The 25909-nt window shown below is 37.5% G+C and overlaps 1 protein-coding gene across 5 annotated transcripts in view; it reads right to left on the bottom strand.

Moving 5' to 3' along the window:
* The window catches only part of shc3 (SHC (Src homology 2 domain containing) transforming protein 3), a 123434-nt gene that overhangs the window by 21440 nt on the left and 76085 nt on the right, over window positions 1-25909 (bottom strand). For all 5 annotated transcript variants that reach the window (XM_039759457.1, XM_039759458.1, XM_039759456.1 and 2 more), the window contains 6 exons: window positions 16132-16195; window positions 14378-14497; window positions 12440-12493; window positions 10157-10208; window positions 8540-8666; window positions 3601-3757 (listed from right to left, as the gene is read on the bottom strand). In XM_039759457.1, coding sequence (XP_039615391.1) covers window positions 3601-3757; window positions 8540-8666; window positions 10157-10208; window positions 12440-12493; window positions 14378-14497; window positions 16132-16195 — 574 coding nt within the window. The remainder of the gene's footprint in view (window positions 1-3600; window positions 3758-8539; window positions 8667-10156; window positions 10209-12439; window positions 12494-14377; window positions 14498-16131; window positions 16196-25909) is intronic.

Here is a 25909-nt window from a genome sequence, read left to right on the forward strand (position 1 = left end):
TATGGTGAACAATACCCTTGTGTATTGTGAACAAGTGTGTGAGGTTTCTAGGTGTGATGAGAGTAATGTCTTGCAGTTTACACTCTCTTAGATTCATCTGAATAAGCTGACAAGTCTCCACTTAGATTTAAACACTATCTGAATATTGTGGACCAAGCCAGCTAGTGAAAAACATATCTTACGTAATTAGTCATAATTCACTTGAATACTAGCACTCTAACCTAGATTTTAATCCACTAATGTCAGACCATGGTTAAAATTAATTTATACAAATACATTTTAAATTGTATAGTTTAGTTTGAGAATTAGGGACAGTGTAAAAAGGTCTATCAGACCAATTGTTTAAAATTCTGATGGAATAAGGATCCCCTATAAAATAAAAATATTTTTATAAATAGGAAAACTGTACCCATACATTACCGCAAGGCTTCTATCCCATACCCTAATGTCTAACCTAGATTTTAATCCACTAATGTCAGGCCAGGGTTTGGTGCACACGTACTCCAGTCTCCTTCATATATTTATACATATAATAAAATAAATTATTATACTCTTATCTGAGAAGCAGAATCCCTTGATTAAATATAATGTAATGCCAAATACAAAAGTTTGATATTTTCTGTTTTTGGTCTAGCGTTTTATTATTAAATTAGTCAATCCAGACTTTGAAGTTAAATCCATGAATCTTAAAACATTCTGAAATATTTTCAAAAATTCAAGTTAAGCCCTTTAAAATAGAATAATAAGCCAGAACTACCTATAATAATAAACAGCATTCAGGATCAATAGGAAATCATCATCTTATAAAAATAAAAATAGTTGAAGCAGACTTAATAAGGATGTAAATTCCTCATAGATTACAAAAAATGACGAATATAAAACTGAAACAGGCTACTGTGCGTGTCACTTACCTTAGTTAATGAAAACCCAGTACAGAGTTAGTTCTACCTCAGATTATCCCACCTCCAATTCGAATAGCTGCACTTTGGCTACATAGGCTGACAACTGAGAAAAAGCTGTGACTCCAAGACTGAGTTGTGAATAGTGGCTGAAGTGCATAGTAACATTGTGAAGGGCTGTCTAGATGGCAAGAAGTTGACAGGAGCAGGTCACAGCCAAGTTGGCTCAGAACAGTTTTAAGAACCACAGGAAAACCTCAATTCACAAAGCAAGCAGAAGCTGTCTTGCAAACAACAATGTCAAAGCATAATAGATGCTAATGGACTGCATGTGTTACATGTTTGCTAGATGTTGTAGAAATGAGAGTGTGATACATCCTGGGCTGCAGCATGAAGTTACCCTGGACTCTAGAGGACAAGCAACTCAGCAGCTAACAGGAATGCATGACTGTTTATTAACATGAATGAGGCCAGGGAGTGCTGCTAAGAGGCTACATGACCTTCTGGTTGTTAAGGAAGAAGCAAAGAGCTGCTAGATATAGAAGATGAGACCTTGTTGCCCAGTGAAAGGCAAAGTTAACAGAGCAAAGGAGAGGAGAATGATACTTTCCCATCCATTCTGTGCTACTTCCTTCCTTATTGGAAATGGAAAACTACAAGGCTGAAAAAACAGCCTTTTAATGAATGAATGAATATCTTTATTGTCATTGCATGAGTAAACAACATAATTGGATGCCATCCTACCAGTGCAACACAGTAGGATATTATAAAACTACAAAAACATATAAATATGAAAGTTTATACTAGGGATTCTAAAAGTGAAAAAGCAAAACAAACACCATACTACATAACAAGAAACTTTTCACATTCTGCTGATATTCATTGCCTAATTTGTTCCCTTTGACGTTACACAGTGTGAGCATGTTTTAGTGCAGTCACAACCTTTGGGTAAAAACTGTTTTTCAATCTATTTGTCCATGTTTTTATTGTCCTGAAGCATCTGCCTGAGGGCAGCATTTGAAACAGTGAGTGACTGGGTGGGACTGATCTTTAATTATGCTCCAGGCCTTTTTCAGGCAGCAGGAACTGTAAACATCTTCCAAGGATGGGACAGGGCATCGAATGATCTTCTGGGCAGTGGTGATGACACTCTACAGTGCTCTCCTCTTTGATGCTATGCAGCTGGCAAACCACACACAGATGCAATAAGTCAGTATGCTTTCGATGGAGCAACCGTAGAAAGACATGAGCAGTTTTTAGGTGAAATGAATTTTTGAAGATCCTCAGGAAGTAAAGCCTCTGCTGTGCCTTCTTTACTAGCTCTGTGGTATTAGCACTACAATTCAGATCCTCTTCTATGTGCATACCAGGAATGTGAAGACTGAGACCCTTTCCACACAATCCCCGCCATTGAAAAGGGGCCGAGAATCTGAATATTTGTTTTCTTCCTCCTAAAGTTGATGATGAGCACCATGACTTTGGTGATGTTAACAACCAGATTGTTGTCTCTACACCACCCAGACAAATGTTCTATTTCATCCCGATAAGTGGACTTATTCCCCTTAGAGATGAGCTCTACCACGGTGATGTCTTCTGTGAATTTGATGATGCTGTTGCTGGAGTGTGTGGGGGTGCAGTCGTGGGTATAGAGGGTGAAGAGAAGGGGGCTCAGCACACAGCCCAGTGGAGAACCAGTGATGAGGCTGAGGGCTGAGAAGATGTGGAGGCTTACTCTTACCCTCTGGAAAGTCCATAACCCAGAGGCAGATGGAATAAGATAGCCCGATATCTGTCAATTTGACTATAAGGGTGGATGGTATTAAATGCAGAGCTAAAATCTACAAAGAGCAGCCTAGCGTAACTCTCCTGCTGCTCTAGGTGAGTTAAGACAGTATGGAGAGTTGTGGCTATGGCATCCTCTGTAGACCTCTTTGCTCTGCTGAGTGCCTAACATGGGTGGAAGGCTTGAAATAATGTGAGTTCAGAGCAGTTTCTCAAAGCACTTCACAATCAAAAGATTTTAAGAAGAAAATAAGAACTCAGGTGTGCAAGAACACCACAGGCTTAACCAAAACTTACCCAAACGTGACCCCAGTACAAAGTTTAAGGCTTCTCAAGTATAAAATCCAAAGGGGAACTAGGGCAGAATTTAAACTAGTGGCTGGCACAGAGGCAAACGTCAAGAGAGTTAGACATGAAACAGAGAAGCAGGTGCTTTCTGTAATAATACATGGTGGGCAAGTCTGAAAGTCATCCCATTAGGCAGACAACCGTATTTACACCTGGGTAATCAGGCCCAGGGAGGCAGCAGGAGTTTATTAACATTTCTGCTTACTTTGACACTCTGTGTTCGCACCATCTCTTCCTTATGATTTTTTACATTAAGAAAGACATTTTTTTTGTATAAACTTGGTCCCCTTCCCTTTGGACAGACAGAGCTTGCATGAGGAACCTGTCTCTATCATACATTAATATTAATTACATGGAAGATAATTTTGTAAAAGACAGTTCATCATATTATGTGGCCGTTTAACACTCTGCTAAGGTTTTCATTAGACCTTCTTATCAGTCCATGTTTTTCAGAGTGACATCAGACATATTTTAACCTTTTAGTGTTTAACCCTTTATGTTATTTTAATACCCTACACAGTGCAAACCATCACAAGGCACTTGTCTACCTTAGCAGCTTCTTGACACAGACCTGAGTGCTGTCAGCAAGACAGGAAGTTTGGTTTTTCATTCGAATATCAATGAATCCTCCAGGTGGTGGCATCTTCCCGGGAATGCTGTTGTAATACGGATGTTCAGCTGTTTCCTCCTCTTCTTCCATCCAAGGGGCATCTTCCAAGTTGAGCATTCTGAATGACACCATAAAGACAAGTGTTCTTTAACTTGCTTGCCACACTGCTAACAAAAGTGAAAATAAAAAATGTTGTATAGAAATGTGAGGTTTAATTAAATAAAAAGTGTGGTTCCCAGCTGTTCTGATTTTTCTGAGTTAAACCGTCAGTGTCCATCCTGATATCTTTCAATAAGAAGCAGCTACTCATTGACTAAAGATAAAAATTTAGTTGGCACAGACACTCACACTTGCCATACAAGTTTAAGACATCTCATCAATACATTAATTTAGTCACTTATAAATGCTCAAAAACTTGAAAAATCAATGATATCATTTAACTTTCTATCAATATGTAAAATTAACTGAAATAATTTAGAATGTTACAGGTGCTTATTTAAACTATACTTTTGCGTTGCGTTCCAGAACCCCCCGCGATAGATGAAAATCCGAGATGTAGAAACCATATGTTTGTATGGTTATTTTTATATATTTTAAGCCCTTATAAACTCTCCCACACTGTTAACATTATTAGAGCCCCCTAGACATGAAATAACACCCTTTAGTCAAAAGTATAAACTGTGCTCCATGACAAGACAGAGATGACAGTTCTTTCTAACAATTAAAATAATGCAAACATATCTTCCTCTTCAAAGAATGTGTGTCTGGAGCAGAGAATGTCAGAGAGAGAGACAGAGAGAGAGAGAGAGAGAGAGAGAGAGAGAGAGCTAGACAAAATCAAACAATCAAAAAATCAATACGTTCTTTTGGGCTTTTAAGTATGCCGGAGCACCGCGACAAAGCATTATTTTGTAGAGGAGCGTCCGTATCCTCTAGGCAAACAGCCCCTCTGCTCACACCCCCTCCGTCAGGCAGAGAGAGTGAGAGAGACAGAGAAAAGCAAACAATCAAGCACCGCGCGGGAAGCATATCGTATATCATTGAGGAGTTTTATTTAATATGTAATACATGCTCTGATTGGTTAGCTTCTAAGCCATCCGCCAATAGCGTCCCTTGTATGAAATCAACTGGGCAAACAAACTGAGGAAGCCTGTACCATAAATTAAAAGACCCATTGTCCACAGAAATCTGCGAACCAGCGAAAAATCCGTGATATATATTTAGATATGCTTACATTTAAAATCCGCGATGGACTGAAGCCGCAAAAGTCGAACCGCGATATAGCGAGGGATTACTGTACTATACTATACTATACTATACTATAATGCACAAACTTCCTACATTGTGCATCAATCTGTGAAGGTGTAACATGGTGAAAAATTCAGAACTACACAGTTGTATTTGATGAAGACAGGCTTTGGAAATCACTGATTTCAGCATCAGTAATGTTTTTATGTATGTCTGTTGGAAATGTACATTGGTTCGTGCTGGACTGGATCCCACTGTGTGTTCAAGCACTCACAGCTTGAAATGGTACAGTATGCTGAATGGATGGATGAATCATGTTTTGCAAGTTTAAGTGAAAAATAATGAAAAGTTGCTTAACCACTAATATCAGGAAGCTTTCAAAAATAAAGACAATCTAATTTTATAAATTAGGGTTAAAACTTTCATTTCAAACAATTTCTATAATAACAATGTCTTGAAAAGTCACTCTCACATGGATTTTCTTCAGACGTCCCAGGTTCCTATCACCATCAAAAAACATTGGGAATGTGAGTAAAAATACCCTCCAAAGAAGAGGTGTCTCCTCCAGGGCAGGTGTCTGCTTTGTACCTACAGCTACCATGGTCTGATTTGGCCATGCCCAAAAAGTAAATGGAAAATATAAAAAAGAAAAAGCACTGCAGCTTAATCCCTGGTGTCACCTGTTCTTGTGTGTGATCTGCTGTGAATAGGTTTGCCTATCAGTACTTAAGAATGTTAGAGGTATCGGGTAGTTACATGCATTCAAATCAGCAAAATTACAATAGTACCAAAATTTTTGCACAGCCAGTTTTTCACAATTGATTTAATTGCATACAACTAAATAATGCTTCAGTAAAAATCTTTGTTTGGAAGACACCCCAGTACTCATTGTTCCTAGTAAATGAAAGACATACCACTGTTATCTTTTTTGTTGAAAGTAGAGTAAATAATTATGCAGTCTGAGAGGGACAGATAGATAGATAGATAGATAGATAGATAGATAGATAGATAGATAGATAGATAGATAGATAGATAGATAGATAGATAGATAAAACAGAACTATATAATAGATAGAGCGGTAGGAAAATTAGAAGTTACATACAATATGTCTAAAAAACAGTTAAAAATGTGGTTGTAGCCCTTATTTATGAGTACCCAATGCTTCATCAGCTTTCTTGTTACAGTGACTATTCTATACCATAAGTATGACTCAGGACCTAAACATTTTTCAGTAACTGTGATCAATAAAATAAACCTAACTTTTGTCATCTTCTTATGTTAAAACTGAACTAAGGATTCCTCCGACCTTGACAGATAGTCACGTAAGACACTACTGTAGATCATAAAAGCTAAGTGCTCCTCCGCACTCAGTAATATGTATGTGAGTGGGTACCATATTTCAAATTCAGCTTCAGTCTTTGACACAGTTTTGCTTTTCTGCCTGTGAATATGCAAAAACAGTATGCTTCAGACAGTCAATGATAATGGCTGTGCTTGGATAATTACTACTAAAAGTTATCTCTCTATTATAAAAAAAATCTTGGAAAGTAAAACCAGAGTGACGAGACGTGATCTTCTCGGAAGTTCTCGGAAGACACTTAAAAGACCCATGAGACGTGGAACATGAGATTCTTGCAAGACATGCCCTACTTACAACCAATATCAAATAAGACCACGGGCAGCAAAACACTCAGTCGTGTAAAGGCATGTAACACACTCGGCTCATATTAAGTGTATAAGGACAATACATTATAGATGAAACGTCAACAACTAAGCAAAGAAGAAAGAGAAACGCAGAGAAAAGAGACCCAAAAGCATTGGAGAGAAAAAAAGGCAGATAAGATATTATGAAAGCAGTGGAAATCAAAAGGCTCAAAAAAACGATGGTGCGATACTCATGCAGAGAATGGTAAAGAATATGAAAGCAGTAAAATTTGAAAGTATTGTAGCATCCCAGCCAGGTTGAAGCCTTTTTTTTAAGTGACTGCTAGGTCCGATTGAGGGAGGGCGGAGTACAGCACGGAAAACTGACAGTGGGGTATTGATCAATGCTGGGGGGGGGAGGTGGGGGCGAGCGATACCCGGGGGAGGAAGGGTTGGAGAGGGTGCTAGAAGGTTGTGTTTGGGGTTACGAAGTCGGCGATTGTTGAAGTAAAACTTTTGTGAGACTTTATTACGTCAGTCTGTTTTTTTTACTTCTTCTCTTTTTGAGCCGGACATGGATGTTGCTACAGTATCAAAAAAAGATAGTAAAGATCGCATTAGCACAAACAAATGAAAATTAATCATCAGGACCAGGTGTAATTGAAAAAATAGTAGGAGAAAGCGAGGTCAGAAATAAAAGGCAAAGAGTAGAAAACAAAGTAAACCGTCATAAATAGGTTCAAAAACGAGGGGGGCGAAACACATACAGAGCAGGTTAGAGATAATTAAAACAGTGGAATTCAAAAGACAAAAAAACGTAGGTGCAATATACATACAGAGCAAGTTACAGAATATAAAAGGAGAAAAATTTGTAAGTATCAAAAAAAGATAAAGATCGCATCAGCGCTAAAAAAGAGAAATTATTACTCGGTGAAATAACGGAAAGGCGAATAGAGATCGAATATATGGACATATGTCAGAAGTATGGAATTATTATATGTTTTTGAAGTTTAAGTCAGAGACTTGTAGAACATCTAATTCATGTTGCCATCAGGGTAAAGTACTGTTTCTACACAATTAGGAGGCATATCCAAGAGAATTAAAAGATTTGATGTTTGGAGAAAGTGTAATCCACAAACAGTCAGTCATTCAGTCCAACCCACTATATCCAAAAATAGGGTCATGGGGGTCTGCTGGAGCCAATCCCAGCCAGCACAGGGCGCAAGTCAGGAATAAACCCCGGGCAGGGCATCAGCCCACCGCAGAATCCACAAACACTACAGGCAAAATATACGAGTCTTCAATAATCTTTTCACCTTCACATCATTTAATGCACAAAACGTAGATTTACACAATAATGGACCATACACTATGACAATCTGTGGTCCTGCAACAGTTAAAGCAACGACAAGTTTAATTTCAAAGAAAACACAGGTGTATATTTATGATCACATAGAAGCGATGCAAATTTTATCAAGTGACAAGAAAGGTAATGTAGTATATATTCCGCGAATAACATTAGACACCAAAGGAGATCTTGATATGCCATTCGTATTAAACTGTGAGAATAGCTTTTGCTATGACAATTAACAAATCACAGGGACAAACATTAGAAAAAGTCGGATTATTTATTAGAGAAAAAGAAACAATATTCACTCACGGGCAGTTATATGTTGCGTGGTCACAATGTATCTCCAAAAATTGAATCAATTGAAAATTCAATGCGATCTTGAAGAAAAGGTAATTCCAAATATTGTTTTAAATGAAGCTTTAAAGTAAAAGTGCAACAATGAAATTGAAATGATTCCAAAGAAAAAAAAAAGCTTTTAAAATTGTATATCCGATTAATCAAACACAGGGGTTGGCAAGCGAAGCGAGCAAGGGGCGAAGCCCCCAGTTCAATAAAAAAAAGTAACTCCTTTTCTGGAACTTAAAGTGTATTTACAAAATTAAGGAATTCAGTCATGATACAAAAAGTGGGAAATTCAAGGATATGACACATTCTTACCTATTCTGTAGAGTGGGCAGCTTAGAAGGACACTGCAGGTATTGCTTGAATCGAAGTTCAAAAGCCTGTCCAATGGTGCTGATGACATCCTGAGCCAAACCATCAGAGCACTCTAGAATATGACATGCTAGAAAACAAAACATTTCATGAATCTAAAGCACCAAACAAGGAGTTAAATAATCTAGGACAATTGACTTTTTAAATTATGAATTTTTATATATGTATAATACATTTAATGACCTGGCTACTGACTACTATACCACACCGCCCTTCATGAATGAGAGGAGGAGGGGTCCAATTCTTTCATGACAGCAGCCTTAAATAATCAGCGATGGCTCGTGAAACACACCTCAATTAACAGTAATAAAATACTATTTAGTTGAGATTACGCTCCTTACAATTCTGCTTTACGTTACTTATACACTGCTTATGCAATTTTGGAAAAAAAGTAATTTAGTATGGGTTCACCACTGCATCCAGGCTCTCAATGTTTACAGGGTGCTCTACTATACAAATGTCAATCAATATACTTGGTTTTATTACTTTGATTTAAATTGTAGCCATATATTACACAAGAGCCATATATTTCTAGATCAAAAAATAGCAACATCTCATGGGAGGATGTTTGGAGGAAGAACCCATTCCACAATTACTAATCCTCCCAAAGACAAAAATCAAACTATTAAAAGTGTAATGAGCAATCATCTGCAAAAGAACCATGTAGTTAGTCTCTAATCAATTAAATTTCATATTTAAAGGAAACTTACTGACATTAACATAAATAATAAAACACAGGACAGGAGACCAGAAGCAGTTCCCAGATCTAGTTTAAAAGGAAGCTAGCTGCATCACTTAAACTGAGTCAGAGTTGGGAGACAGTGGGCAATGTCCTTTTGGAGGAGGAAGAAGGGGTCAAAATTGGTTAATTTATATATAGGATAAAAGAGTAAAATGCTATTTCCACAATGAAAAGGAAAGATGGTAAAAGACACAATATTTTGGCTGTATAGCCTTCATCAAGTGTGCACATTAAAAAAACATAGGTAACGTATTTGGGAGCAAAAGGAGAAAACAATCCCAGGACAGATGAAAAAAGAAAAGGTAGGCATGAAAAAGCTACCATAAGAGAAGATGGAGGGAGAGATTACAAAGTTAGTTGGTCATTAAGACCTAGAGAAATATCTGATCTCAGGCTGAGTATGAGCTTGGCTTCTTCTGTTTATCTTTGAAAAGTGTCTTTGAAGCCATTCTGCTAATAATCATTTGTTGGATTCCGTGTGAGTGGAAGATACGCAGCGGTATTAGAGATAGTTGTTTTGAAGCTTCTACAGAATTAATTATTTTCTACCAGACTACCACTGCACCTCTTTTGTCATACATAATAATATACATATATAATTACAGAAAAGTATAATTTTACTTAAATAATATGTAGTTAGTAGAATACTTTTGAACTCAAATCAGAAGCTGCTAATTCTTTGATAAAAGAAGTGTTTTGGAAAATATATGGTAGATATGTACATTTGGTAAAGCTTTACCAATTAACACAAGAAGAAGCAAAAAGCTGTTTTACAGGGAGCAGATATTCAGTGTGGAATTAACTGTAGCATATCTTACCTCTGCGATTTACAGGATCTTTTGCTACATAAGCAACATAGTCAGTGGTATCCTTAAAATAAAAAATGGAAAAAGATTGATATAGTAAATCTGGTCAACACAGTCTTCATTTTCAGTTATCCACAAACTAAAAAGCATGGGGATTTAAAAATCCAGCAACTCAATGCTAACTTGGAATATGGTTCCTGTGTAGGTGACCCATAAAGGTTCAAATTTTCCTGTCAATGGCACCAAGACAATCATTATGTACACAGCATTTAATACATACAATGTACACTTGACATTGGGGCCTTTGTAGACTTATACTGCCAATAAATTTGCATCCTTAGTTATATGCAAGTTAGGGACACTGCTATCCTAACTACTTCTAATCACTATCTTCTGTTGAAATGATACTTTCTTCATAAACAATTTTTATTAATTTTAAAAGAATAAAATGGGAACCACCAAATAAGAAAAGCATTAAACATTAAAAGTAGAAGAAAGCTCTCAACCTACCATTCTTTTACAAAAGTTAAGCAGGTTTCATTTTGAAATTCTACGCATAATGGTTATAACGGTCGACAACGTCTGCCATGTTGAACTTTCTTATTTATGGCCCCATCTTCATGAAATTTGTTAGGTGGATCCTCTGTGCTTACCGAAACTGATGTACGTACTTATTTTGTTGGTATGACGCCACTGTCGGCCGCCATATTGAACTTTCCAACAGTCTTTGTTACTTATGGACCCATCTTCAAGAAATTTGGTACGCGGGTTCCCAACGCTAACTGAATCCTATTTACGTACATATATACGTCCATAGCCTGCAGCTCGGTCGCCATGTGAGGCGTCTTTGGGTCCCCCATCCCAACACCTCCCACGTTGTTGGCTGCCTGCCTATATAAGGCCGTCCGTCACTCCGGTCTCTTCATTCCCTTCCTTGCTTCACCACGGGATTCACATCTCCCTGCTGATAACTGCAGCCTTTTTATTTAATCCAAGGCTTCTCTGCTGTTTTATTGTTCATTTATTATGATTATAGTTATTGTGTAGGGTATTTTAGACTTACTTTACATTGTTCAGGTACCCATTTCCTTTATCGTTCCAACCGTACCCCCATTAACATGTCTATCGAGGTGATCACCATTGATCAAAGAACTGTCACTTACCGAGTGGTTTCCATGCCCGGAGATGGCACCTGCCTTTTACATTCTCTGTGTTACATATTGCACGGCCATATCAGGCTCACTCTTGATATCCGGAGGAACATTGTGTCTTATGTATTGAATGACTGGGACAGGTTCAAGGTGTGGACTGATGACGGTACAGGAGATAATTATACTACACAGGAGCATTATAAGAGTGAAATGCTTAAGCCCTTCACCTATGGCTCTGCATGTGAGTGGATGGCTGCCGCTGAATTGTTTGGTTGTCGCTTTTAAGTGTACCGAAATGGCCAAATATTTTACACCTTTGGACAACCGCCAATGTCTCTTAAACATCTTAGATTCACAGGTGACGATTTCAGTAGTGGACACTTTGATGTTTATGAATGTTTAAACTCTCAAAAGCTGGATGCGAAGTTATCGATGAAACCGGTTGTATGCTTACAACGCTTGACAGATGCTGAATGTCACTTCAAAACAACAAGTCCTGCAAATACTGTCATAATTGAAACAAACCATGAAACTCAAACCGATTATGACAGCAGTAAACCAAGCTGTGAGATTTGAGGCAAGATTGCTTTTCACATGGCCAACTGTAAGTTGCATGCTCAAGAGTAAGCTCAGCATACGGCTTGGTCATATTACAACCGGAGGGCCGAACTGACAACTTACAAAGAGATCCTTAACAAATAATTATTGGTATACTTCATTTTCCCTCAGTTTAAAAAGGTTTGCTTTTTTTCTTAATTAAAATTTTAAGGCAGTACTTTGCTGCTGCGAAGCACGGGTATTTTACTAGTAGTTAATATTATAACAACAGTTTTGACATTTAGGATGTGTTACTATAGATACTTAGGCAGATATTGTTCCATATGCATGGATTATGATTCTAAAAATGATTACTTCTGTAAACATAATTTAAAAATATTTGTCTAAAGGTATAATCCTGTTTCATGGAACTGACCCAGATTTAGATGTAAACCACTGATATATACGGTAAGAGATTAACCACAGAGAAAGAGCAATGAAGTCATACTGTATGCTTATAATGTTGTATTAGGGTCAATACACTACTGAGATCTGAAAAGAGAGAGCTCATCTAAACAACCATGTGTTACTTAAGTTGAGATCTTACCGGGTCACCACCAGATGCAAAGGAAATGGACTGCATGTGATGATTGGCTATAATCTGTTGAGACAAAAGCACAACATAAATATCTTATCAGACATATCAGTTATGTCAAGTAGAATTCACTTACCACCGTATACTAAGGGGAAAGTAATAAATTGCAGTATGGAAGCACATACTAAATATTAAAATATAAGTCACCACTCATTGTTGTAAATTATTTTTAGATAACATTTCCCGCAATAAGGACAAAAAAAACTTCTGAATTTTAATTAACCTATTTGATATTAACCCTCAAAATTCTCTGTAAATACAATTATTCCCAAGACCTTTATGGGTTAATCTGTTTTGAAAAGATATAGGGTGTTAACCCTGAATAGATCTCAGGACAGTATTCTGCTCCTATCTTGTGTATGAAATAACATCATACTGCAAAATGATTGTGAATTTTTGATGTGTTCTGCCTCTATTTGGTAACTAATCAATATTCATGAGTAGGGTGGAGCCTTTAGAAAATATCACAATGGTATATGAATGAAATGAAAAGCTGTACAGGCAGCTTTAGAACAAACTGAAAGTGAACCATTAGTTGATTCAAGATATATATATGACAATGCAAATTGATCATCAGACATTGACACAGATAGCAAAGCTGACGCATACAGAACTGTGCCATCAAATTGCTCTGAATTTGCTTTCTTGAAGGTTCACCATTTTGCAAGTAGCTTCATGGCAAAAAGGCAAAATTACTGCCAATAAGCAGAAGGACAAGAAAGATATTAGCCCTGTAAGCACTGTTGACAATGTAGCAACAATGAATATTCATGTCATTGGAAATGGGGAAGTCTCTAAGCCTTACACTGTGGTTGCCAATAATAACACAAGGGGTACAGCTATAGTATAGATTAGACACTGATATTCTACCATGTTATGGACAAGCAAAAAATAATATAAGAAAAATGAGCAAAGAAACATATTCTATTGTCTCAAGTGGAACATCTGCCTAGGTGTTGGTGACTGTTTCAAAATAATAGAAGGATATATGCTAAATCTGTGTCTGTATAATGTTGGACACTTGAAATATCTTTCTTACTGTTTTTAATTTAAAGTTGTGGTATTTTCATGTTACTGTTACACATAATAACATTTCTTCTTTTTGTAAAAAATTCAACATATTTGGCTCCCATTTTACAGGGGTAAACATACTACTAAGGAGGCTACCTCCCTTTGCCTCTGTGAAAAAAAAATATTTTTCTGTATTTTTATATATTGTCATGCTTGTATGCATCAGTGTCAACTCCTACAAGGTAAGAGAAAAGGTATGTGGAAAGGTAAGCAGTTCCACCAAAAGTCAAGAGGGGCGCTAACATGAATTCATGTTACCTCTCTGCTCACAGAAATCAAGTTAGACACTCCTTAAAGATGGCTCTGGTTAAACTTTCTTTTCTTTAAGGCTTTATGATTACCAGTACCTTTCCACTCTTTATAAGATTATTAATTGTTATATCGCTATCATGACATGTATTTCTTATCTGTTTTTTATAGGCTGAACAGCTTAAGCAGAACTGACAAGTTTGCTAGCTGCCCTCCTGCAGATCTTATCTGGAACCAATGCAGAAATTACTTCAGTGATTATTTAAAAGAAACACACAACAGTAACATGCAACTATTTTAAATGTTTTCCATCTATTTATTTATCCAACCATCAATCTTCTTAACCTGCTTTATCCTTAGAAGGGTTGCATGGAAGCTGAAGCCTAGCTCAACCATCATCACATTACTTCCATGTTTCTTCCAATTCCCCATGAAAATATCTTGTGAGGCACAATAAAATAGCTAACCTTTCTCAAATTAAAACAAACAAAAACAATGTTGTGCTCATATTTCCAGGTATACAGTATAATTTAGCTATAATACATGTACATTCAACTTTGAGATGCTCACCTGCTTTGAGTCTGGTGTCATAAGGTTTAGGCTGCTGGTAGAAATATTCAGGGTGATGCTCATTCCTGCAAATTGGAGATTGCTTTTTCCCAGTATGCTGGAGAGAACCTTACTTGGAGGCTATGGGTGATATAATGCAAAAACACAAAAATATGCTATAATATTTATACGAGCAAAAATAAATTTAATGACTATGTGATAAAACCCATGGAAGTCATTTTAGAAGTCTGTTTTTTTCTTCATTAAAAAAATAAACACTCTATTAAAACTTTGTTTTTTATATTTATTAGGTCATTCATTTTGTAAATACAGCTACATGCAACACATTTATTTTAATTAAAAAATATCCATATTAGTCTCTTTAAACTAGAGTGGCTCCATAAAGTGATACTAATTAAAGCATTTCCACAATTTCTTGTGAGATGATTTCTAAATACACCACTATGTAAATGATATGAAATAAAAGGGGACAGTAAAATGCAAAAATATATTGCGCCCAACAAACTTGTCAATACAATTTATTATAGAATAATTAAGTGATTTTTGAAGATTTGTGGGCAAATATTATTACTCTTCCTGTTGGATTAGATTATGTGAGCACAAGAACCCTGTACGCATATATAAATGCAAGAATGAGGGAATTGCCACAGATCAATCACCTGTTTGTTACAAATAATGTACCAATAATGTATTACATAAAATAAAGTTCAATTAATATTTTCATTGCCAATAAAAATGAAAATTTAAATCTACATACCAGACATCATTGATAATAGAGATTAAATCATATTCACACAAAGGTTCCAGTCAGAAAGGCAAGTGGATACATCCACCCAAGAGTAATTTCCAGATTTTGAAGGTCCAGTTATAACCAGTTATTAGTAGGATCTATGCAAACAACTGCACAGTTTTATTATATGGCAATTCAGTAATTTCATTAATTATTTTTACTTTAGTGCAGCACCATTTCGAATTAATCAAATTACATTTGATTTTAATTGTTTTCCAGTTTTCATTTTTGGTCCTGACTCCTTCAGTTTTCATTTTAATTTTTGCCATTCATTTTGCGATACAATGACATTTTCTCTTCTTGGTTATGGTACTCTGCTTGTCTTTTGACTATTCATTATTATTACTGTTTTTGTATTTCTGGCACAATAATTTCCATTCATCCACTCCATTTGTTCACTGACTCCATCTAGAGTATTGAAGTTCAAGACCTTAAGCATTCAATTTACATCAAATGGACAAAATATCAGTGAATTTCTAATATTAAATATTCTGTCCTTATTCATCTTCATATATCTTTCTTTTGGATTTTTTTTATCCACGTGTCCTTTTTATTAAGACTGATATTTTTTTTTTCATTTTAGCTCTTTTAATAGTATGTCACAGTTATACCCTGCCTTTCATTTTTCAGAAACCTGTTTTATACATTATATTGTTTTGTAGAACTGGAGCCTGTACTGAAAGTGGACATTTTTAAATAGCGTACTGTCTAGTACAGTGTTTCTCTACCCTCCCAAAAGTGGGTCAGGAGTCGCCATTGCTGGGTTGCGAGTCACCATGTTTCAGCAGCTGAGTAGCTCATGAATTCAACCCCCACCCTCCATCCATGCAACAATCACCACTAGTGGACAAAATAGGATAAGTATTTAAGAGAAAATTAACCAAAGATTTACAAATATTTAATAAATGACATCAACTTCCCTATGTTTTAAGGATGGATGATGGCATGATGAATTTCACTATACCTTTCTTTTGCGAAATGCTCCTTTAGCACCAGGCACAGCTTCACATACTTGACTAATAGCTTCCCTAGAAAGTACAAAAGTAGCTTTAATGCAATAGATACTGTCACATGAAGCAACATAACACCAATTGTAAAACACAGAAAATGTTCTGTTCTGTTTTTAACTATTAACTAATAACTGTATGCAATCTATTGCTCTGCCTTTTTTATCTATTTGACCCTAAACTCTTGCCATATTTGTAAATATGTACTTCTCCCTCTCTCTAGAAAATGATATACAGTAATCCCTTGCTATATCGTGCTTTGACTTTCGTGGCTTCACTCTATCACAAATTTTATATGTAAGCATATCTAAATATATAACGCGGATTTTTCGCTGCTTCGCGGGTTCTGCGGACAATGGGTCTTTTTACTTCCTGTACATGCTTCCTCAGTTGGTTTGCCCAGTTGATTTCATACAAGGGACGCTATTTGCAGATGGCTGAGAAGCTAACCAATCAGAGCACGCAGTTAAGTTCCTGTGTGCTGAATGGCTCAGCGACGGAGCGCCGAATTCGATTCCGCGGCGTTAACCAGGAAGTCTCGTCTCGCTCATTCAGCATCAACGTGCTTCGCTGTGTAAAGAGTTAACTTTTGTGCTCTTTTGTGTTTATCTTTGTGCGTAGTCAAGCCCTTCATTATGGCTCCAAAACGATCTGCTCCTGCTACTGCTTTAGGGGCCGTGCCCAAGTGCCAACGGAAGATGTTAACGATTGCCGAAAAGGTAAAAGTTTTGGATATGTTGAAGGAAGGGAAAAGCTACACCGCTGTAGGACGGCATTACGGCATCAATGAGGCTACGATTCTTTTTATTTAAAAAGTAGGAAAGGAATATAAGATCTACGGCCGCAGTGTCCTTTTAACCAGGGTGCAAAATGAGTTGTAAGTGGATGTAATAAGGCAGTAGTCTGGATGGAATCTGCTTTAGGGATTTGGATTAAAGACTGCCGGAAGAAGAACAACGGCGGTGCTACACAGTCGCCTGAAGAGGCTCCTTTAGAAGGGCTGTAACGCTCTCCTTTGTTGTGCAGTAAAACTAAACTCATCGTTATCGGACAAGTCATCGTGTCATTGTTGGTGAGTAACCATAATTAATTTTCTACTTACAGTACTTAGTAAATGTACATATGTTTAGTGTCATTGTACACACATGTATTGTATACAATTTTTCTTGCATCGTACGTATTTATTGCTGGTGGCCTGTCTTATCGTAATGGCTGTAACATAACATGTAACATCTGTGCTATCAGAGACACTTGATATCTTTAAAATAATATTTAGGTTTTACTGTATATAAACAGTGTGTTTACATACATAATTTCAATTAATCTTACCTAATATCTAAGAGAATACAAAGGGTTTATGCTGTATAACTGTGCGGGGAATATTTATAAACAGTATGGGAGAGTTTATAAGGGCTTAAAATATATAAAAATAACCATATAAACATATGGTTTCTATGTCGCTGATTTTCACCTATCGCGGGGGGTTCTGGAACGCAACCCCCTCGATCGAGGAGGAATTACTGTATTGATAAATTATACAGAAACACAAAAAAGTTTATATATAGCAAGAAAAAAAGTGTCAGGACCAGGTGTAAGCCAAAGCCAGTAAAAAAAATGAGACATGTCAATTAAAAAAAAAACAACACACACACACTGTACTAGTAAGACTGCAGTGAGTGACCTGTCTGATGGTACAATAAATATGATGTGCCAAGTTGCACACATAAACCATTACTTAACCTTGCCTGATTTTTCTTTCTTGTCTAGGATGCATCCATTGACAAGCAAAAGCAGCAGTAGTCTTGTATGCTGTGGCAGGGGAAAATTCAGTTTGCATAGATGGAGCATCTACACCACTGAGGTGTATTTTTTACAGTGACCAAGGTATAACATGTTTCAAAGAACATTAGAACAACTGGAACATTAGAACAATCTAGATGAGAATAGGCCATTCAGCCAAACAAAGCTTGTCGGTCCTACCTATCCACTTATTTCTTCCGAAAAGCATCAAGTCGAGTTTTGAAAGTCCCAAATGTCTTACTGTCTACCACACTACTTGGTAGCTTATTCCAAGTGTATATCGTTCTTTGTGTAAAAAAAACTTTCTAATGTTGTGTGAAATTTACCCTTAACAGGTTTCCAACTGTGTCCCTGTATTCTTAATGAACTCATTTTAAAATAGCAGTTTCTATCCACTGTACTAATTCCCTTCATAATTTTAAACACTTCAATGTCACCTCTTAATCTTCTTTTGCTTAAACTGAAAAGGCTCAGCTCTTTAAATCTTTCTTCATAGTTCATTCTCTGTAGCCCTAGAATCATCCTAGTTGCTCTTCTCTGGACCTTTTCTAGTGCTGCTATGTCCTTTTTGTAGCCTAGAGACCAAAACTGCACAGTACTCCAGATGATGCCTCACCAGTGTGTTATAAAGCTTGAGCATAACTTCCTTGGACTTGTACTCCACACATCGCTCTATATAACCAAACATTCTGTTTGCCTTCTTAATGGCTTCTGAACATTGTCAGGAAGTTGATAGTGTAGAGTCCACTACGATTCCTAAATCCTTCTCATATGGTGTGCTCTCGATTTTCAGACTGCCCATTGTGTATTCAAACCTAACATTTTTAATTCCTATGTGTAATACTTTATATTTAGTGACATTAGATTTCATCTGCCACAAATCTGCCCAAGCCTGCATGCCATCCAAGTCCAAGGAAACATATGTTTAGAAAAAAAGGCTATTTCATCATGATGTGACTTATCCTTCTTTATGTAGCCACTTGTCCTATATTTTTGTTGTTTCCATTTATCATGTTTTTGGTGGTTTTGACTACTTTCATTTTAATCTTTATAAATTTCTGCATTTATTTTGACATCCATCTTGTTGTTATTTGTGTTTATTTTTTGCAGCAATTTTGTTTATTGCAGGCACCACCATTTTCTAGTTATTTGAGGTCTGGTAGCCATTATGTTGATATCAACGTGGTTCCATTGATACTACATGGTGCCGGGATGTGACATGTTGGGAAGTCATCACAAAGAAGGAATTTATGATGTTGCCACACTAATCTTGGCATCCAACATTTTGGATTTCAAATAAAGGACTTTCCTGGTGTTAGTAATCTTTTTGTGAGTTAGACATTTGTGGAATGAAAATTCGACTGTGACTTCTGGTTAGCATTTTGGTCACTGGTGCTTTAGATTATTTTTCTCATTTACCCATTTTCACATTCAAAGGTGCTGGAATTAGGATGTAGCTGACATACAGAGTGTTTAATATTTTTGGTTTACTAAACAAATAGTTCTGAAAGGTAAACTCCTGAAATACAACAGGTGGAATGACACTCTCTTTATTAATAAAAGGTAAACTAATTTCAGATGATAGACTTAAATTTACTTAAACTCACCACCCATAGAAGCAAATTGTGCTTTTTTGGTAGTTTTGGTAGTTTTGTGAGAGATTCATTACTGATACATATTAAGTCACATTCCTAAATGTAATAAAGACTAACATCTTGCATGCAGGTTGATAATATTTTTTATTAATACCTAACAATATCTAATTTTTAAAACATTTAACATGGCAGTTTAGCTGTATAATCTAGTTGTTGCTTTGGCACAATTATGACCTTAATAGACAAATAACTTTTGTGAAGTGATGCTCTGGGCTGTATAATTTGTGGTAGTGGGATTCAAGGCTTTGCATCAACCTCAATGTAGAATTTATAAGCATCTGGAAGGAGGACAAGTTTTAGAAGTATGAGCACCCCTTCCTTCCCCTTCCAGGTAGGCAGACTGATGCTTACAGAGTCAGGCTGTGTCTCTGCTGCTCCATATATGCACATGACCATGATGATGTCTCTACTATCACATCCATCAAGGGGCCAAGCTGTCCCTCTCTTATTTCAAGAGCAATGCTGGACCATGTAGGATCAGAGACTAATCAACATAATAGGACAGAGCCACCTGGTAGCCCAAGGAAACCAGATAAGATGCTAATTAATCAGGGTATATGATTTTGCCAACACTCAATTTACTATGCCTATACTTTGAGAACAACTGAAAAGCTTAAATTAATATATGCATATCTAAAAAGTGTAACTTTCTCCTGTCTGTTCTGGTACTCCATCTAACTGAATGAGGTTATAGAAAACGGGAACTATTAAAGAACACTAGCCAACCCGCGGCGTAGCATACGCCGCATAATCAGGCCGCTGTTTAAATGATTTTTAAGCACAGAGGAAAAAATAAACATTTGAAAAATCCGTAATTTAATAAACCACCAAGAAAAGTAACATTGGAATAATGCACGCTACGAACCAACATACAATTGTCCGTGACTGAAAAGCGGAGGAGCGCCGTCGCGCTTTCTCCTTCCAAAGCAAAGGACGGGTTGAACGGCGCTCGTTCAGTATGCACTGCCCGCTTATGTGCCCGCCCCCAACTCCCTACCTGAGTCGCTTTCGTCTGTGTACAGTCCACACGCACCTGTGAGTCATGTTGACTGTTAATTTTCCAAACACCACCTCAGTCGGTTTCCACGTTGATTTTTCATTGTTCTTTGCGGTTCCGGCTGCTTTTTTATATATAATCCACCAAGTCACCCGACCATGGGGGTTTACAAAGGGTAAGGACATAATCAGTGTGAGCGTATGACCCGCACGTACTGGGAATTTCTCATTCATGGGTGTTGTGATGTAGGATTTTGCATATAACTTGATAAATGTTTTGTATGTCTTTATTTATAATTTAGGCAAACCAAGTGGTGAGAGGTATTCATGTTTGCCTTCCCCCATCCCCCTTTTTACGACTGTCTCTTTGTAATTTTATGACAGGATTTGGGGGGATGTGTCTTAAACCAGTTTGATCCCCCACACAAAGCCAGGTTAGCTTAATATATGGTCTTGGGGGGGTTGAGGTGTTAAATGTACTATTGCTCCCATTGGTCTGAGGTATGGCTGTTTGGAATTGGCTTGTCTCAGAGGCCTTCAAGTACCATGATGTCCTATTGGTTCTAGGAATTGAGAGAACATCTATAAATGTACTTGCTCAACCACATTCTCTCTCTCTAACTGACCCACATATGAAGAAGCATCTCTCTTGCTAACCTGTGATGATGAAGACAACACAATGAAGAGCACAGCTCAGCAGCCATATTGAACAGACATGTGGCTGAAAGCTGAGCACCAACGATGCCTTAACTAGAGACATTTTAAGTAACTGCAAGTCTGTGTGCCACCTGAATTACACACCACCATTTTATCAGGTTGTATGGTTGCCAATATTCAAATGTACTTTACATTTTGTTATTATTTATGAATATTATCAGTAATACATTATTTTATGTGTAACTTAACTCCTGCTTGTCTTTTTACTACATCTAATTGCCTGAGGTTATAGATATAGAAGGGAAGGTGGGGAGAAGTTATATACAGTGGTAAGTCTGTGAGATTAGGCATTCTAAGGCTACATATTAATAATACAATAGGGGAAAGTAGAGCAATACATATATTACTCTACCAAGATAAAACAATGGGGAACAATTGCAAGCCACGGTCTCCATCACGAATGGGGTTCAACGGCTTACGCACGGCTCCCCGCGCCGGGTAGACACACGTTGATCCATTCAGTGTAGCGCACGTGCAGTACCGGACATACAAGTGCATCACAGACCTGTTAATGCTCAATCTCACATGGCTGAAAGCCACTTGTCCGTCTAAGAATTTGGACGCCGACCGCTGTTGGGTCGTGTAACTATTTGGCAGGTGGGAGTCTCGTTCGTTTTCGGAAATAACCAGCCAAATCGCTCCACCAACTAAGAACTGCCATGCACCACCACCCACAGAATCGAGAAAGAGCTATCAATCTGTCAATCCTCTCTGTGTCCGGGCCGGGTGAGGTTTCCTGTGTTGAGTCAAATGAAGCGAAAGGCTTCACACCTGGTGGTGCCCTTCCGTCAATTCCTTTAAGTTTCAGCTTTGTAACCATTGTTTGTTACATTGTGTAACATTGGTGGGCGTGGCTCTGCGAGTTGTCATCGTATCCAATGGTCTTGGAGTTGGTGGGCATGGCTTCTTCCTGCGTGCGCCATAGGTGTCTAACTTGTCGGTGGCTTAGTGAATCCACACCCCTTCCGGCGTGCTTTCCATGGTCGTCTTGCCTTAGTGAATTATATATATACTGTAAACAAGCAGTCAACCCTGACAGTGACTAGGGGCCTCATGCATAACAGCATGCATAGAATTCACACTAAAACACGGTGTATGGACAAAAACGGAAAAGTGCATACACACAAAAAAATTGAGATGCATAAATCTGTGCTTTTGCCAACTTCCACGTTCTTCCGCTCAATAAATTACAGTCAGCGTGAAAAGTAAAGCACATGCACGCGCCTGCCGCCACTCCCAAACTCCTCCCAGAATTACACCTCTTTGAATATGCAAATCAATATAAATAGCCCTTAAGCTCAGCGTTCTGTGAAAAGGCAATGGCAAAAGCACAGGGAAAAATAGAAGAATTTCAGTGAATGCCAAGTGGAGGCAAGGGAAACGTACTATTTGTTGGTTTTATCAGTGGTATAAACAACAAAAGGAAGTTGATCAAGTGACATAGAGTGTCGGAGAAACTCGAAAGATCAAGTTCAAAAGTTGCACAGTGCCCGAAATAAAAAAGAAGTTGTCAGATATCAAAGTCACCGTGAAAAGGCAAGTTGTAGCCCACCATCTGAATGTCATATGAAAGCTTATTAGGGTACAGAAAAAATAAAAAAAATAGGCACACAGTGGGTAAAAAATCTTGAAATGTCAACTTTAATCTCGAAATTTCCACTTTAATCACATAGTTTATTTTATCATTAAAGTAGAACATCATAAACTTCAAATACCATCGTAGCTAAAGCAGCACGTTAAATGCTTTGTTTTGTATATGTTCTTCTATGTGCTCTACGTGCTTCTTAAACGGGCTTTATCTTCCTCCGACTGGACACAGAATCCATTACATTCGTGATATTACAGCTCTCTAAATAATTCAAATACTGAGATGTATACTTGATATAATTTTCATGATGATAGGAGTTAAAGCATGTCATTAAACATGGGAACACAGAGGCGCAGTGATAGTGATGAGCTGTCACCCTGTAGAGAGATTGTTCCTACCTCCCGCAAGATGCTTGCTGCACCGTGTGCGACCTTCGATTAAATAAGTTATTGCAGCATACTGTCTCTCTCAAATGTACTAACCCTGCTTCCTGTCCTTCCTTTTCTTTCTCCAAGTAACCAATCGCCACACAATCAGCTCTGTAATAGATGTTAAGCCATCTGTAAGCTTAGAACGCCGATACTTCAAAACTTTTAAGGAACATTGAAATATCTTTATAGTACATTTTTAATTATTCTATTCATCTATCCATCCAGTGTTGCACCAGTCTCAGCAAGAATTCAGTGCAAGGCAGGAACAATCCCTGAACAGGGCGCCGCTCGTCACTAGTGCTCCGACACTGTGTCCTCACATGTTCAATTATTAACAATATAGATTATTTAAATGATTTTAACATTTTATCTGTATAATGTAATAAACATATTTTGCTGCATTTCATCTTAAAAATGATATCGTCATCATATGTAAATACGCTCTTTATAAAGTGGCTCAGGTTGTGCAATATTATAACTGTATCACAAGTTTACGGTGAGGTGATTGTACTAATATGTACAAACAGTTCTACAAGCAGCACTTGACATTCTGATATCCTCTGATGAAGGAAACTCCACTGTAATTGTGTTGTTGGGCTTGAGTGCAGCATTTGACACCATTGACCATTATATATTACTGCACAGGCTAGAAGATGATGTTAGGCTTACAGGCACTGTGCTCGCTTGGTTTAGTTCTTATTTATCAAATCGATTCCAATATGTACAGAAATGTGCTGACAGTACCCCATCATTATACACAGAAGTTCAATATGGTGTCCCACAGGGTTCAGTACTGGGACCTTTACTGTTTTCACTTTACATGCTTCCACTGGGATCTCTCATTAGGAAACATAATGTTAATTTTCACTCGTATGCAGATGACACCCAGTTATACCTTTTATTTAGATCAAATGAAGTTTCTCCAATGTTGTATTTAATTAGTTGTGTTAGTGAATTAAAGGAGTAGATGTATGAGAACTACTGTACTTGTCTTTAAACACAGATAAAACTGAGATGTTAAATGTTGGAGGGAATGATGCTGATCACAACAATATTTTGTCATCATTTAACTCAGCTGGAATCCCTATTAATTTCACTGAATCAGCCCGCAATCTAGGAGTTATTTTTGACTCTGACTCTGTCATTTAAAGCGTATATTACAAAGTTGTCCAAATTATGTTTCTTCCATCTTAAAAATGTTAAGGAAATTAAGGCGCTTTCTAAATAAACAGGATTCTGAGAAATTAATTCAGGCATTTATTTCTAGTAGGATTGACTACTGCAATGTGGTGTTCACTGGATGTTCAAACTGTTCTTTATACAGCCTGCAGTTAATCCAAAATGCGGCTGCAAGAATTATTACAAGAACAAGAAAATACGAACACATAACTCCAGTTCTTAAATCCTTACACTGGCTCCCAGTTAAGTTTAGGGCAAATTTCAAAATCCTCCTTTTAACATATAAAGCATTAAATGGCCAAGGTCCGGCTTACTTGTCTGAACTTATCATGACTTACAAACCAGAGCGCACATTAAGATCTCAAGATGCCGGTCTGGTTATGATTCCAAGGGTTGATAAAATAGCTGTGGGAGGTCGAGCTTTTAGTTACAGGGCCCCTAAACTGTGGAATGATCTGCCTGCTACTATAAGAGATGTCCCTTCGGTCTCAGCCTTTAAATCCCGACTGAAGACTCACTACTTCAGTTTAGCATATTCTGACTAGAGCTGCTGATTAACTGTACAGACTGCATCTCTGTTGTTAGTCATTAGCACTAAAACATAAGTAACATGATAGTTATAATTTGATACTAACCCTCACCTATTCTGTTTCTCTTCTCGGTACTCAAATGTGGCCCACCTGCCAAGATGTTTTGCCTGCCTAAGGTAAAGTAATCCCTGATGGAGGATCGCAGGAATCATGGGAGAGAGGGGTCCTTTTATTGGATTGGCTGGCCCAGCGCTGTTTAAGCTGTGGATTGGCCAAATGGGGGAGGCAGCTTGATGGATGAGGTCTCCAGGACTCTAAACATATCCAAATCATATTATGTGATATCATCTACTGTTAAATTCTGCTACGTACTTCTAAAAGTTTTATTTTTATACTATATTGAGTATTTGTTCTGTTCTGTGTGTTGTATTGTATTGTATTGTATTGTATTGACCCCCTTCTTTTTGACACCCACTGCATGCCCAACCGACCAGGAAAGGGGTCTCTCTTTGAACTGCCTTTCCCAAGGTTTCTTCCATTTCTTCCCTACAAGGTTTTTTTTTTTGGGAGTTTTTCCTTGTCTTCTTAGAGAGTCAAGGCTGGGGGGCTGTCAAGACACAGGGTCTGTTAAAGCCCATTGCAGCACTACTTCTTGTGTGATTTTGGGCTATACAAAAATAAATTGTATTGTATCGTATTATCTGCGGTGGGCTGGCACCCGAGGTTTGTTTCCTGCCTTTATTGGCTGGGATTTGCTCCAGCAGTCCTCGTGACCCTGTGGTTAGGATATAGCGGGTTGGATAATGGATGGATGGATGGACGGACGGATGGATGGATGG

The sequence above is a fragment of the Polypterus senegalus genome, chromosome 7 (genome assembly GCF_016835505.1).
Source record: "Polypterus senegalus isolate Bchr_013 chromosome 7, ASM1683550v1, whole genome shotgun sequence".
Classification (NCBI taxonomy): Eukaryota; Metazoa; Chordata; class Cladistia; order Polypteriformes; family Polypteridae; genus Polypterus; species Polypterus senegalus.